Source organism: Gekko japonicus, unplaced genomic scaffold (assembly GCF_001447785.1).
Source record: "Gekko japonicus isolate JY-2015 unplaced genomic scaffold, Gekko_japonicus_V1.1 scaffold53, whole genome shotgun sequence".
In the NCBI taxonomy this organism is placed as follows: domain Eukaryota; kingdom Metazoa; phylum Chordata; class Lepidosauria; order Squamata; family Gekkonidae; genus Gekko; species Gekko japonicus.
The window spans coordinates 789,212-803,588 of NW_015162474.1; the positions used below are offsets into that span (position 1 = coordinate 789,212).

Below are 14,377 nucleotides of genomic sequence, written 5' to 3' on the forward strand. Positions count from 1 at the left end.
TTTTTCCAAATGAATTAAGTAGCCAGCTGAGACTAGGAACATAAAATGCTAAAACAGAATGGGCAGCAAAACCTGCTGTCAAATAGTCTACCTAATCAATTAAGCTTCTTTACAGTGCAACCCTATGCAGAGCTACTGAAATCCTTGAGCTTAGGCTAGCATAAGTTCACACAAGGTAGCACAGCGAGACTCTTCTGTATTTATGAGCCATTGTTCTATAAACTGGCCTGAATATTTTCTCTTTACCCAATTACTTCTCTTCCACGAGTCACTGCAAAACTCTGACTGGTACCATTTTCTCTAGCTGCATTCAAAAACCTTCCTTAGTTTACTTGCATGGATATCCCAGAAAATAAGTTTAAAACTAGAAAACATACTTGGAACTGAAAGATGAATACGGATTAGGAAATTCTAATTGGTAAGAAAATGTAGAGTGAAAGGCTGCTTGCCCCCCCCCCCAGATCTGCCATCTGAGGCCCCTTATGATCTGTATATCCCAGCCTCTAAACTGAATTGCAAATTAGTGAAGCATTGTGTTGGATCCAGAGGGGCAATTCTCTTTACAGAGAAATATCCCTTCCAAGGAGCACCATTCTATCCAATTCCATAGTTTGAGTGCAGATAAATATGTCCTTTTTCTTGAGCTGGAAAAAGTCAGAAGTACCTAGACTCTTTCAGGCCTTATTAAGCAGTAGTCAAATTCAATGATGAGAATAAGAGAAATGAATAAGAATTATACTGCATACCTCCCAGAGAGGTCTAATGTAAAAACACTTTCCTTCCTCTCCAAGGATCAGTATCCGGGCTTTCACACAACTCTTTCGAGATGACCTGAAGGAACTTCCTGAGCCACTCTTCTCTGATACCTTTTTCTCCTTGCCAATCACAACTGAGTCAGGTTAGTTTTACCTCTTGGGATATTTGAAACATGAGCTTTGTCTAGAGACAGGTGAGGTTAGGAAGGACTTTGCAAAGCTTGGCTAAGAGTTCTTGCTGTCACCAAATCCATCTAGGCAGAAGGCTGTGACCGTTTTATTTAATGAGAAATGGGGGGGGGAATCATCAGTCACTTCCAGATTTGGAGGCTAAACTATTTAAAAAATTTTTTGAAAGCTGCTGTTTATAATAACCTTAAGAGCTTCTGCTTGTGAAGCATGAATAATCTGCTTCTGCACAGAAGAGTGCAATGCTACTGGTCTAAAATCTGCTCTGTAGTTTAATTTCAGCAGTTGACTAGGACTTAGCTCCAGGAAGTGTTTCCAGTGCCAGGATCTACATGTGAAGAAATAGTGAAGGACAGTGCCTCTGAGCATGTTCAGGATTATGTACATATGTATGTTGTGGGTCATGTGAGTCCATTGGATAATGTACATAAATATGCATCTAGGGATGCCTGAACATCCACTGGTTCAGCTCAGTGTCTGTTCCCTAGTTGTAAACAGGGAGCTATTTTTCCCCCCAGACACTTCAGTTGTTTGTGAACAGCTGTTCATTGGTCCAGGTGGGCAGCCATGTTGGTCTGAAGCAGTAGAACAAATTTTGAGTCCAGTGGCATCTTTAAGACCAACAAAGATTTATTCAAGCTTTCATGTGCAGGCACACTTCCTCAGGTACCTTCATTGTATCTGTTCATTGGCTTACTTTTCACATATTCAAATTGTATACAACAGTTCAGTAAACAGTGGTTCATTTTCACAAAGTCCAGTAAAGTCAGGATAAACATATGGAGCAGAGGTCCATCAGTGGCTATTAGCCACTGGTATAGATAGGAACTCTCAGTCTGGGGTAAGTGATGCACTGTATTCTAGGTGCTGGGGGGGGGGGCAACAGTGTCCTGGCCCCACTGATGGACCTCCTGATGGCACCTGGTATTTTTGGCCACTATGTGACAGAGCGTTGGACTGGATGGCCCATTAGCCTGATCCAACATTGGCTTCTCTTATGTTCTTCCCCCACAGAACTGCTGTGGCTGCATTCCATTGACAGCCAATAGTATAAATAAACACTGAGGGGGCCGTCACACGCACAAGATAAAGCGAGGGAGAAGTGAGGCTATTTCCTCTGGAGGAATTTGACCCGCAGTTGCGTGATCACACAGTCCTTGGAAGCTGCCGGCACAGCCCGCCACTGCATGATCAGATGCAACTGCGAGTGAATCGGGGTTTGTTTGGGTTTTTTGCTGTTTGTTTCCAATGCGCTTACACAAGGAATCAATGAATCGCTTCTCCACACTGAGGGCTCCCTATGGAAGGTGCGATGATGCACATACTGAGGAGGGAGGAAAAAACAATGGCACAGAGTCGGGACGGCCTGATCAGACCATCCTGATGCCATGAGCGCACGCTGGAGTGATCAGACACGGGAAACTCCATCCGTGGCCTGTCGCAACCTGTTTACTACTGGATTTTCCCCAGTGTCTTTTTACTCTGCTTCTGCAGCAGAACAAAATGGGTTGCCGACGCGTGGGGGGCGCTTCCCAGATATTCGTGTCTGATCACGCCCGGCATTCGCACCTATGGCGAGGCTAATTGTGCGTGTGATCGTGCCCTGAGTAAAGCAATCATTCTCCCAACTTGGTTTTTTTTAAAAAGTCTTACCAGTTGGTGTTAATGTCGACATCTGTACTATTTCATGTGTGTACATTTTTTTAAAAACCTTATTGGAGGCATAGATCCCCCATCACATCATTTAATTACCTGGCCCTACTGTTCATGACTCTGTAGAGAATTGTCTCTCATCTACAGTGCAGTTGCAAAAGCCGCTAAAAGGCAAAGAAATGAAACTCCATCACCATAGTTACAGTGCAGCTGCAAAGCTGTTTAACAGCCGTTCAAAGGAGAAGGTAGACATGCGAATAGATTGACATTTGGCTCACAGCTGATGATGGCTGTCAAACACAATATGTCATCCTGTTAAACATGGTCACTGCAAAGTTTGCAGCATCCTTATAAGAAAGTGTCATAAAGAATTGGGGATTTTGCACATTGGCCAATTAACATGCATAGCCTCCACATGAATAATGTCCATTGGCTAGTCATTGTGCCTTATCTCTGCTTGGGAAGTATGCACACTGCTTACACAATGTGCAGTTTGTGTGGAAGCTATACATTTTAGGCTATTTGCAACAATTGATCACATTGTGCAATCTCTCTCTCTCTCTGTGTATTAGTATATTGTTATTGGATCATCAGAAAACTGTAAATCAGGGGGTAAGAATAGTGTATCATAGAATGCACTTCTTTTAGCCTCAAAAATCTATATGCAGATTATTTATTTGATTTATGTATTCAATTGTTTTAGAGCCCTTATTTGGAGTTATAGAAGGGGTGAGCGCTGGTTTATTCCTTATTATTATGATGGTTGCTGTCACCGCATTTCTCATCTGCAGGCGAAAAGTAAAGTGAGTAGGGATTCGTGTTTCTTTCTTTCCAGTATTAACAGGTATATGGAAAATCATATATAGGGTGATATAAATCTCAGGGCATGTCAAAGAGATGCTTTGAATGTGGAAACTAATATTATATTTTTAATATTAGATACATCAAGTGCAAAGCAGGAGCACACTGCAGCAAAATAGTTGTGTTGTGGTGATTAATTCTTGAATTGTTCTTGCAACAAACATAGCGGCATGGTTCAGACATCACATGTTCCATTAAATGAAAATGAATTACCGTGATTGTCCAAATGCAGCCCATTTTACCAGCTGTGGTTACTTAGAATCCTTAAACCAGGATCTGAAACCCATGGTTTGATGTTAGCAATGATTAATGAACTAGTCTTAACAATAGGTTTTCATTATTTATGAATGCAGACATTCTGTCTTGGGGTTGGATCCCATCTAAATGCTGAGCACAGATGCATAGCTTTCATACCTTCCCTCTCCTGAAGCAGCCAAAAATGCCCCCTAAAATTCTGGGGAACCCCAGGAACAACACAAGGAAGCAGTTGGAGGACTGCTGCAGGGAAACTGCCCCCCCCCATCATCCATGTGTGGATCTTTTCATCAGGATCCAACCCTGAATCCTGATTTGGTCCCCGGTGCCACCCTTGCACACTTCCCAACTGCAGAGATGCTTGGCCTGAGTGAAGATTATGAAAACAGCATTTGTCAAAACAAACCATGACTTGAAGGAGTGCCTGCCAGCTAAATCCTGGTGTCACTATTTCACACTAGCTCAAATAAACCATGGTTTAGTGTTGTGCCTGAAGAGAGCATGTTTGTTTTGGACCACATATGACCTTTCCTAGCAGTCCAAACTAACCCTAGTGAATCAAATTTTATGCTTGTCATGTATTTGTATTGTAGTGGTGGTCATGAAAGACCAACAGCAAGGATGAGCATTCGAAGGGACAGGCCACTGTCAGTCCACTTGAATCTGGGACCAAAAGGGTAAGGTCAAAGTGTTTGCCCCCAGCATCACAGGACAATGCATTCTGCCTCCCCACCAGCTGACACATTCTTTTTTTTTCTTTCCAAATCACTTAAAGGAACCGGAAAACTTCCAGGTAAGAACTAAAACTAATTCACTGCAGATAACATTCTTTCCACTGATTTGGATAAAACTGTCTCCTTGTTTATATGCTGTGATCTCAGCTGAGGGTTTGTTTTTTTCCCTTGACTGTTCCAGCCCAATAAAAGTAAATCAATTTGAAATGCACTTCACTAAGCTTCAAGCAGATTCCAACTACCTCCTGTCCAAGGAATATGAGGTAAGACTCTAACAGTCTGAGAAGGGATTGTTCAAATGGGTTGTTTGGGTACATCTGGTCACAATTCACAATGTGTTTACTCCAGAACTGTCCCATTAAAGTGAATGGAAATTGCAAAGGAAAGGGCGGGCACTGAGGGAAGGAGATGCATTTTGCATAACCAAGAGATTAGATCACATATTTGGTGGCAGGGCCAGGGTGGAGGGCATTGTGGAATGACTGCAAATTTAGATGCCACCGTAGTCTGCCTATGCCCCAGTGGTTTGCACAAAAGTATCTGTGTTTACCAGCTTGTCCATCCTCAGCTTCCATCCAGTGGTACATACACTTTCTGATCCTGAAGTACATCCCATTCACCCAGCCTCACACCCCTCCATTCCAACTCAAGTCAGCTGATTCTCTGTAGATTACTTGTCAACCTCCAGAGTCTTGTATTATTTATATATATTTAAAGGGACTTGCAACTTCCCAAAGAGCAGCTTAATCTGGCATGATGGGAAGTGGTTGATCATTTTGTTGAACAGCAGCTTAGTATGGAAGAGCAACCTGTCAGGAAGGGGTTGCCCTGGGAAAGGTGAGAGGGCAAAGGCTGGCTGACAAATGCCTCAATGCTTTGTGTGTGCCTCAAGCCATAAGAACATAATAGAAGCCAATGTTGGATCAGGCCAATGGCTCACCCAGTCCAACACTCTGTCACACAGTGACCAAAGGTACCAGGTGCCATCAGGAGGTCCAGCAGTGGGGCCAGGACACTAGAAGCCCTCCCACTGTTGCCCCCCCCAAGCACCAAGAATACAGAGCATCACCTGCCCCAGCCTGAGAGTTCCTATCTATACCTTGTGGCTAATAGCCACTGATGGACTTCTGCTCCATATGCTTATCTAATTCCCCTTTGAAGCTGTCCATGCTTGTAGCTGCCACCACTTCCTGTGGCAGTGAATTCCATGTGTTAATCACTCTTTGGGTGAAGAAGTACTTCCTTTTATCTGTTGTAACCCGACTGCTCAGCAATTTCATTGAATGCCCACAAGTTCTTGTATTGTGAGAAAGAGAGAAAAGTACTTTCTCTACCTGTTCTATCCCATGCATAATCTTATAAACTTTGATCATGTCATCCCTCAGCCGTTGTTTCTCCAAGCTAAAGAGCCCCACGCGTTTTAACCTTTCTTCATAGGGAAAGTGTTCCAACCCTTTTATCATTCTAGTTGCCCTTTTCTGCACTTTTTCCAATGCTATAATATCCTTTTTGAGGTGTAGTGACCATAACTGTACACAGTACTCCAAATGAGGTCACACCATTGATTTATACAGGGGCATTATGATACTGGCTGATTTGTTTTCAATTCCCTTCCTAATAATCCCCAGCATAGCATTGGCCTTTTTTATTGCAGTCACACACTGTCTCGACATTTTCATTGAAGGAAGAGATGGAGTTGAGATTTTAGGGGCATAGGGTACCCTGGAAACTGTATCTCCCAGGATTCCTTGAACCCAGGGTGTTACTATGGCAGCATTCAAGTGACAAAGGGAGGGAGAGACTTTGCTTCCTCCATCCTGTCCTCCCCACACCCTGCTAGTACTATAGCAGCTTCTGTTGCCAAGTGAGTGGGAAGGTAGGAAACAGGGAAGGTTTCCTCTCTGGCCTTGAGTATAGTTCAGGCTCAAGACGAGCTCATTAATAATGCTCACTTGAGATTGGGGATGAACGTTATAAATTGCTGCAGTTTATAATCTGAACCTTGTAATTATTAATTCCAGGAGCTTCACCAGTCTGCAATGGCTTGTCCTGCACTGACTTCTAAAGCTCCTATTAATTAGCCAGCTTTTGATCCACAAGAGGACTTGTCCTTTTATCCCGTGACTATTGAGCTTATGTAGGAGCCTTTGATGAGGAACCTTATCAAAAGCTTTCTGGAAGTCAAGGTAAACAACATCTATTGGGTCCCCCTTGTCCACATGTTTGTTCACTCCCTCAAAAAACAGGTTAGTGAGACAATATCTTCCCTTACAGAACCCATGCTGAGTCTGCCTCAATAGTTTTTGTTCATCAATGTGCCTACTAATTTGTTCCTTAATAACAATTTCCACCAACTTACCTAGTATCGATGTCAAACTGGCCTGTAATTTCCTGGATCTCCTCTGGAACCCTTTTTAAAGATGGCAGTGACATTAGCTACCTTCCAGTCCTCAGGAATGGAAGCAGATTTTAATGAAAGATTACACATTTTTGTAAGGAGATCCACAAGTTCACATTTGAGTTCTTTCAGAACTCTCGGATGTATGCCATCCGGGCCTGGTGATTTATCAGTTTTAAAGTTGTCTATCAGTCGTAGGACCTCCTTTCTCATCACCTCAATCTGACTCAGGTCTTTCAACACCCTTCCTGAAATCAGCGGTTCTGGAGTGGGCAAGCACTTCATATCTTCCACAGTGAAGACAGAGGCAAAGAATGCATTCAGCTTCTCATCCTTCACTATCATCCTTCACTACTCCTTTTACCCCTTGGTCATCCAAGGGCCCCACTGCCTCCCTGACTGGTTTCCTGCTTCTAATGTATTTGAAGAAAGTGTTATTGTTGGTCTTTATGTTTTTTGCTATGTGCTCCTCATATTCCCTTTTTGCCTGCCTGATCACAGACTTGCATTTTATTTGCCACAGCCTGCGTTCCCTTTTATCAACCTCACTGAGACTAGCTTTCCACCACTTAAAGGAATCCTTCTTACCTTTTACAGCTTCCATTACTTTGTTTGTTAACCATGCAGGCTTTTTCCTATACCTATTTGTGCCTTTCCTAACCCGCGGTATATATTTTTTCTGAGCTTCTAGGATTGTTGTTTTAAATAGTCTCCAAGCTTCCCCAGTGGTTTTGACCCTTTCTACTTTTCCTTTTAGTTTCTTCCTCACATGTCCCCTCATATCAGAGAAGTTACCCCTTTTAAAGTTAAAAGTGGTTGTGTCAGTCTTTTGGGGCAACTCCCTGTTTATACAAATATTAAACTCAATAACATTATGGTCAGTGTTCCCAAGTGGTGCAATCACTTTTACGTCTCTCACCAGGTATTGTACGTTACTTAGAACCAAATTCAGGATCGCCTCTCCCCTGGTAGGTTCTGTGACCATCTGTTCCATAGCACAGTCATTAAGGCAGATTTGTTTCATTTCAGTCACATACAGATATATTCTCATCCTTTGGTCTTGGATAGCTGATATTCTGTACGGTATGTACATTAACATTATTTAAGTATTTTCACCTCCCATTTGCTTTTGCCTTTTATAGGACCTGAAAGATGTGGGTCGAAACCAATCGTGCGACATAGCACTTCTGCCAGAAAACCGAGGAAAAAATCGATACAATAATATATTGCCCTGTAAGTCTAACACTGGACATGAGCCTTTTCTTCTCTTCCTCCTCCTATCTTTTCAGCAAAAGGAACAAGTGGACAGAAAATGAGGCATATCTCTCTTCCCAGTATCCTCCCTAGCAGCAAAGCTCTTCTGCCCAGAGGGTCCTGTTCTTTGAGATTCATAATATATGCTCAAGAAAAACTGTTTGCTGACATACAGTGTCTAATAATGTTCACCCTGGTTATGAAAAGCTTCAGCTGTTAAAGCAATTTTGCTGAATTGTCAGTGTTGATGGTAGGCAAATGTAGCAATAAATAGGAATCTCTTCATGGATGGCTGATTTTATGAGATCTGCCCCAAAAGATAAACAGCAGAGTTACTTCCATAGTAGTCTTTCAAAAAAATCAGCACCTGAACTCATTATAGTATGCTCATAAATCACTCACCCAGTAGTACTGATTTGGTAGACAACAGGTTCTCTCCATAAGAATAAACTTAAAATCATGGATTCCTTCCATGACTTTAAAACAGAGTAAGTGAGACTTATTTCCAAAGAAAACAAATATTTTTCATCTGCAAATAACAAAAATCCTACTTTAGTATGTAGTGAGGGGAACAACACTTAAATGGGCTGGAGGCCTCAGCAGTACTTACTGGGGAATCACTGGGAATTGTTGTGCAACTCTACATGCTCAACTTTGGGGAAGGGGAGCATATTCCACCCACTATGTGACATCCAGACAGGAATTTTTCTCTGCACAGTCAACAGGAAACCTCCCCAATAAATGGAAGCATTCACATGACATATCAAGTCTGGGCTTCCGGGAGGGGTTTTCTCCCTTTGAACCATTTTCTCCAGCTCAAAGGCAAAACAGTAGGATGACTTCTGAATGCAGCCGCTGTATGGAAGCCACTGCTTTCAAAATGGTGTGGGGGAGCTTGCAGTCTGGAACCATTTCCCCCCTTTTTAGTCCAAAGGGCTTTTCTAACACTACAGCATGGGGTTGGCAGGAAAAAGGAAGGAAAGGGGGGATTCTGGACTCTGGGAAGTAGTCAAAAACACTATCATGTCTGTGCTCCTGTGCAGGCTTGATGGAGAAAACGGGGAGGACCAGGAGGCAACAGCAGGAGCAGATCAAGAAAAGGGCTTCTGGATGTGGCTCCTGCCTGTTCTTGTTTCTTGTGCTGTTGTTGCCATTGTGTGTGTGTGCAGGGCCGGCCCGAGGCGAGGCTGCAGACTGCAGGTGCCAACCTCCTAGTGGGGCCTGGAGAGGGTAGCTGGCGGTGGAACTCCAGGTTCCAGGAATGATTCACATAATCCTCCCCCCCCCAGTGCACAAACTTGAGGCCACGGCGTTTTCTTTCTCCCGGCGTGTGGTCCCGGGGGGCGCTGAGGCGGAGGGCTGGCTGGCTCAGGCGCTGGTTTCCCTCTGGGAAACTCGGGTGACAGCGGTCCCCTCCGGGGCCCATGCAAACGGCAGGCTGTCCCCAGGGAGGGGGGGAGGTGAAACACCGCCATCGCTTTGCCCCCGGAGGCCGCGATCTCTCCACCGCTTCCGCCGAGAATCATTCACACAATCCTCCCCCCCCTTGCGCAAACTTGAGGCTGCAGCGCTTTCTTTCTGCAGGGCACGCTTACCTCCTGCACCTTTCCCCGCCGGCCATGGGTCGCTGGAGAGGGTCCGGGCAGGTGGGAAGGATGTGGAGGGATGCGGAGTGGAGCCTTGGGGATCGGCACTGGCTTTTGGCGGGGGGAGGCGAACTTCGGCACCCCCATCCAGGGCCTCCTGCTCTAGCCGAGTGCCTAGTTGGCCTAGTGGGAGAGCCGGCCCTTTGTATGTGTAAGTGCCATCAAGTTGCTAACAACGTATGGCAGCCCTATGAATTAATGTCTTCTAACATGTCCTATTGTTAACAGGTATTCTCATGTCTTGCAGACTGAGGGCCGTGGCTTCCTTAATTGAGTCAATCCATTTCATGTTGGGTCTTCCTCTTTTCCTGCTGCCTTCAGCTTTTCCTAGCATTCTTGTTTTTTCCAGGGACTCTTGTCTCCTCATAATGTGACCAAAGTATGATAGCCTCAGTTTAGTCATTTTAACTTCTTGGGAAAGTTCAGGCTTGATTTGATCTAGAACCCACTTTGTCTTTCTGGCAGTCCGCAGTATCCGTTAAACCCTCCTCCAACACCACATTTCAAAGGAATCTACTTTTTTCCAGTCAGCTTTCATCATTGTCCACCTTTCACACCCATACATAGTATTGGAATAGCTCTGTTGATATCCCATCTACTCCTGGTGATTTGTTTCTCCCAATTGCCTTCAGTGCAGCTCTCACTTCACTTTCTAGAACTGTAGGTTTTTCCTCAAAAGATTCTTCTTGAAAGGAATCTGTCATTCCTTTCTCTCATTTGTATAGGTCTTCAGTGTATTGCTCCCAACCTGTCTTCATTTTGTCCATTTAACATATTTCTGTGTTGATCTTTCAGCATGCTGAATTGTGCTTTAAAATTCCCTTTAATTTTTTGGATTTTATGGAACCGATGTGTTCTTCTTCCTTTTCTGTTGATCTCTTCTATTTCTTTACACTGATTATTATAATAATTCCCTTTGTCTCTACATGTGAGTTGCTGGAATGTTGCATTTAGGCTTTTGATTCTGTTTCTGTCACCTTTTTTTACTTTTGTTTCTCGTCTATCTTTAGGAATTTTAGGAGTTTCATCAGTCATCTATTGAGGCTTTTTTTTTAGCTATGGGAATAGACTTTGCACACTCTTCCATGATAATATCTCTAGTTTCAATCCATAGTTCTTCTGGTTCATGTTCCCTTTAACTTAGTAATGCAGATCTGTTCTTTACATGGTCTTTACTCTCTTCAAAAATGTTGTTTGTGTTTTAGCACCATGACAGTTTGGGTGTTTTTCTTCAGCTTTTTTTCTAATTTTCAATTAGATTTAACAATTCAATTAGATTAACAATCTGTACCACAATTGGCTCCTGGTCTTGTTTTAGCCAAGAGAATAGAGCTTCTCTGTCTTCTGCTTCTGATTATGTAATCTGTTTGATTTCTGTATTGGCTGTCTGGTGATGTCCATGTATACAGTCACCTGTTTGGTTGCCTGAAACGTGTTTGCAATAAACAAATTGTTGTCTTCATGGAATTCTGTGAGTGGCTCTTCTGCTTCATTTCATGATCCTAGCCCAAATCTTCCAACAATATTTGGTTCTGCTTTGTTGCCTGCTTTTGTGTTCTAGTCACCTATGATTATCAGCACATCTTGTTTGAGTGTGTGATCAATTTCTTTCTGAACGTTTGCATAAAAGCTTTCAATTTGTTTCTCAGCAGCATAAATTTGGGGCATAAACTTGAGTGATGATTATATTGATAGGCTTTCCATGAAGTCTGATTGATATTATTTGGTCAGCATTTGCATTATAACCCCTGACTGCCTCCGCTACATCTTGCCTTGCTATTAGGGCAACTCCATTCCTTATGTGTTTGTCACCACCACCACCCCAAATAAAACACTTTGTAATTTTTTGACTGAAAATGTCCTAATCCACTTCACTTCACTTCGCTAACTCTCGGGATTGCAGTGTTTAAATGTCTCATTTCTTGTTTAACAATTTCGAGCTTACCTTGATTCATACTTCTCACATTCCAAGTTTCTATTATATGCATCAAAGTGCTTCTCTTTTGCATCCGTTCACATCAACAACTGAATATCCTTTCAGCTTTACTTCAGTTGCATCATTAAGAATAGCACTAGTTATAGTTGTCTCCAGCTCTTCCCTAGTAGGTGATTGGGTCCTATCCCACCTGGAGGTTCCATCTACCAGTACTATAACTTTTTGTCTCATCATAAGTTTTTCAAGGTAAGCCTTCTTCTGCTCAATACTAACCAGGGTTAACTGTGGTGCCACTGCCATTGTCTATGAAAGATCTTCCGCTGGTGTCACCTTCCTTTACTGCTGTCGCCCATTAGCTACCCTTCAAGGATTCCTCTGCCCCCATCACCACTGGAACTGTCTGTTCTCTTCTGCTGATGTGGCCATTGATCCCCAAAGGGGGTGGATGCATCTCCGTCTAGTGTCTCAGCTGAGACCATTCCTGCCTCGAATGACTCTGCTAGGAGTTTAGACCCCTTACGGTATTGCTCTCAGCTTTGTTGACACATACAAAGCCCTCAGCACATTAAGGTGTGCGTCCAAGGGGAGGGCTGCCATTGTAGGGGTATGTTTTTGTACCCTCATGTAGATGCAGCCTTGTTCTGCCTTCTTGGCACACAAAACACCTCCCTGGACCTGCACAGTAAAGCTGCCTGAGTGTCAGGTATCTATCCCGTTCCTTTTCTCCAACTGTATTTGATGGGGAATTTTATTACAATGGTTCAAGGAAGCCAAGCCAAGCAGTCCCAGAGCCTGGCCAGTGGTGACAATGACAAGAGGCGTAGCCCATTGCATCAGCCCATGCCACCTCCAGCACCACTGGAATTCAGCTTGCCTGGCAGCTGCCCACTGGGAAATGTCCCAGGAAAGGGCAGATCTTAAAGTAAAGGGCAGATCTGTCCCTGCTGCCTGCATTCCTCAGGATGGCAAATGATGGCCATTGTGTACCATGCACCTCCGCTTGACTTTGTGTTACCAGATATTTCCCCATGCCTGCTGTGTCTCATGAAGATTTTATTACCTAAATAGTTGGGACCTTTATCTTATCTCTGAAATTTGGCAGAGATGATCCCTTAGTGAAAGTATGATTCCAGAGGACATCATTCAAATTGGACAGAGACAGTTCAGCCAGAAATGAGTTGCCTGTAGGACCATTCATTCTATTTGTCTGAAATATGGCAGGGCAGCCCTGACCTGGATAGCCCAGGCAAGCCCCATCTTGTCAGATCTCAGAAGCTAAGCAGAGCCAACCCTAGCAAGTACTTGGAAGGGCGACCTCCAAGGAATACCAGGGCTAGGACGCAGAGGCAGGAAATATCAAGCCACCTCTCTGAAATGTCCTAGCCTCACTAGGGGTTGCCTGAAGTCATCATGACTTTCAGGCTCACAAATACATACACACAAAAAAAAATACCAAAAAAATTAAATATGGCAGGGCAGAACCACTGGTGAGAAGAACATTCTTTTTATTTTTAAAAAAAGCCTCAGAATTGGAGTTGAAAGTTTCAGCTTACTACTGAAACCACTGGGGGGGAGTGAACAATGAATCTAATAATGAATGCAGTGGACATGAGTGAAAATCCTAAATTGAAATGAAAAAATGTTCATACCTCAAAGAGTGCAAGAGGCTTCTCCACCCACGCAGTGTTATCTGGAACATCACAATTTTGTTTTCCTGCCTGAAAATCCAGCCATGAACATGGTTCATGATGGGGGTTTGTTGTTGAAAATTGTATGCATTGTTTGTTTTTAAATTAGTATTTCCTTCAAGTTAAAGTATTCTACACCTGGTTTCTAACCTAGCTAGATGAAAGGCACTGTAGAAATATGAGACCTTTCCAGCACAGAACCAGATACTCAGGTTCATACCGTGAAAGGACAATCACTCTTTCCCCATTTTTATGTTCCCATTAAAATTCTAGTAATGAGGATCAAGTAATAATATATTTTCAACAAATCTCTTTCACAGATGACACAACACGAGTGAAACTTTCGAATGTAGACGATGATCCATGTTCAGACTATATCAATGCAAGCTACATCCCAGTAAGTACCTCTTCTTGTTTTTATAGCTATAATAAAAATATTAAATATTCCACAATACTCTATAATCAGGTTCTTATATCTCTGACCTACCATTCCCTCCCCTAATGTACTTGAAAGTATAAGAACTGCAGTTGCTGCCTTAAAACTGGGCTTCAGTCACTGCTTAAGGTGATTCAATAGGATTACTGTAGTTATATCCCATCAGCATTGTAATCAGCCAAGCACATGTTTTCAAATGTCACTGCTCTTGCAGAACCTGCACCAAAAAAATATAGCTATTTACTACTATTGGCACCAAATGACTGAAACCACATTTAATCCTGAAGCATTTGCACCTTGCATTACAGCAAATCTGACAAAGATTACACTGTTCCTTTTGTAAGAAAGGACAGCAGAACCTCTCCACATCTGTAGCTCTCCAAATAAATTCATTTCCATGATATTCTCCCTACCTGGCCATGCAGCTTCTCCAATCTCTAGGGCTGCTATGAGGTTTTTTGTTGTTGTTCACAGCAATATTGACCTTTTACTTTTCTCATGTAAACTGAATTGTTTGTGAATATTCTGATTTTGAATGTTTTATTTTGTCAGCAATTAAAGTGTTACAATAC

The 14,377-nt window shown here is 43.0% G+C and overlaps 1 protein-coding gene across 1 annotated transcript in view; it reads left to right on the top strand.

Annotated features, from left to right (window-relative positions):
- The window catches only part of PTPRB (protein tyrosine phosphatase, receptor type B), a 118,495-nt gene that overhangs the window by 86,615 nt on the left and 17,503 nt on the right, over nucleotides 1-14,377 (top strand). The window contains exons 22-28 of the mRNA XM_015405701.1: nucleotides 792-898; nucleotides 3,301-3,400; nucleotides 4,307-4,390; nucleotides 4,489-4,506; nucleotides 4,629-4,710; nucleotides 7,988-8,078; nucleotides 13,690-13,766. Coding sequence (XP_015261187.1) covers nucleotides 792-898; nucleotides 3,301-3,400; nucleotides 4,307-4,390; nucleotides 4,489-4,506; nucleotides 4,629-4,710; nucleotides 7,988-8,078; nucleotides 13,690-13,766 — 559 coding nt within the window. The remainder of the gene's footprint in view (nucleotides 1-791; nucleotides 899-3,300; nucleotides 3,401-4,306; nucleotides 4,391-4,488; nucleotides 4,507-4,628; nucleotides 4,711-7,987; nucleotides 8,079-13,689; nucleotides 13,767-14,377) is intronic.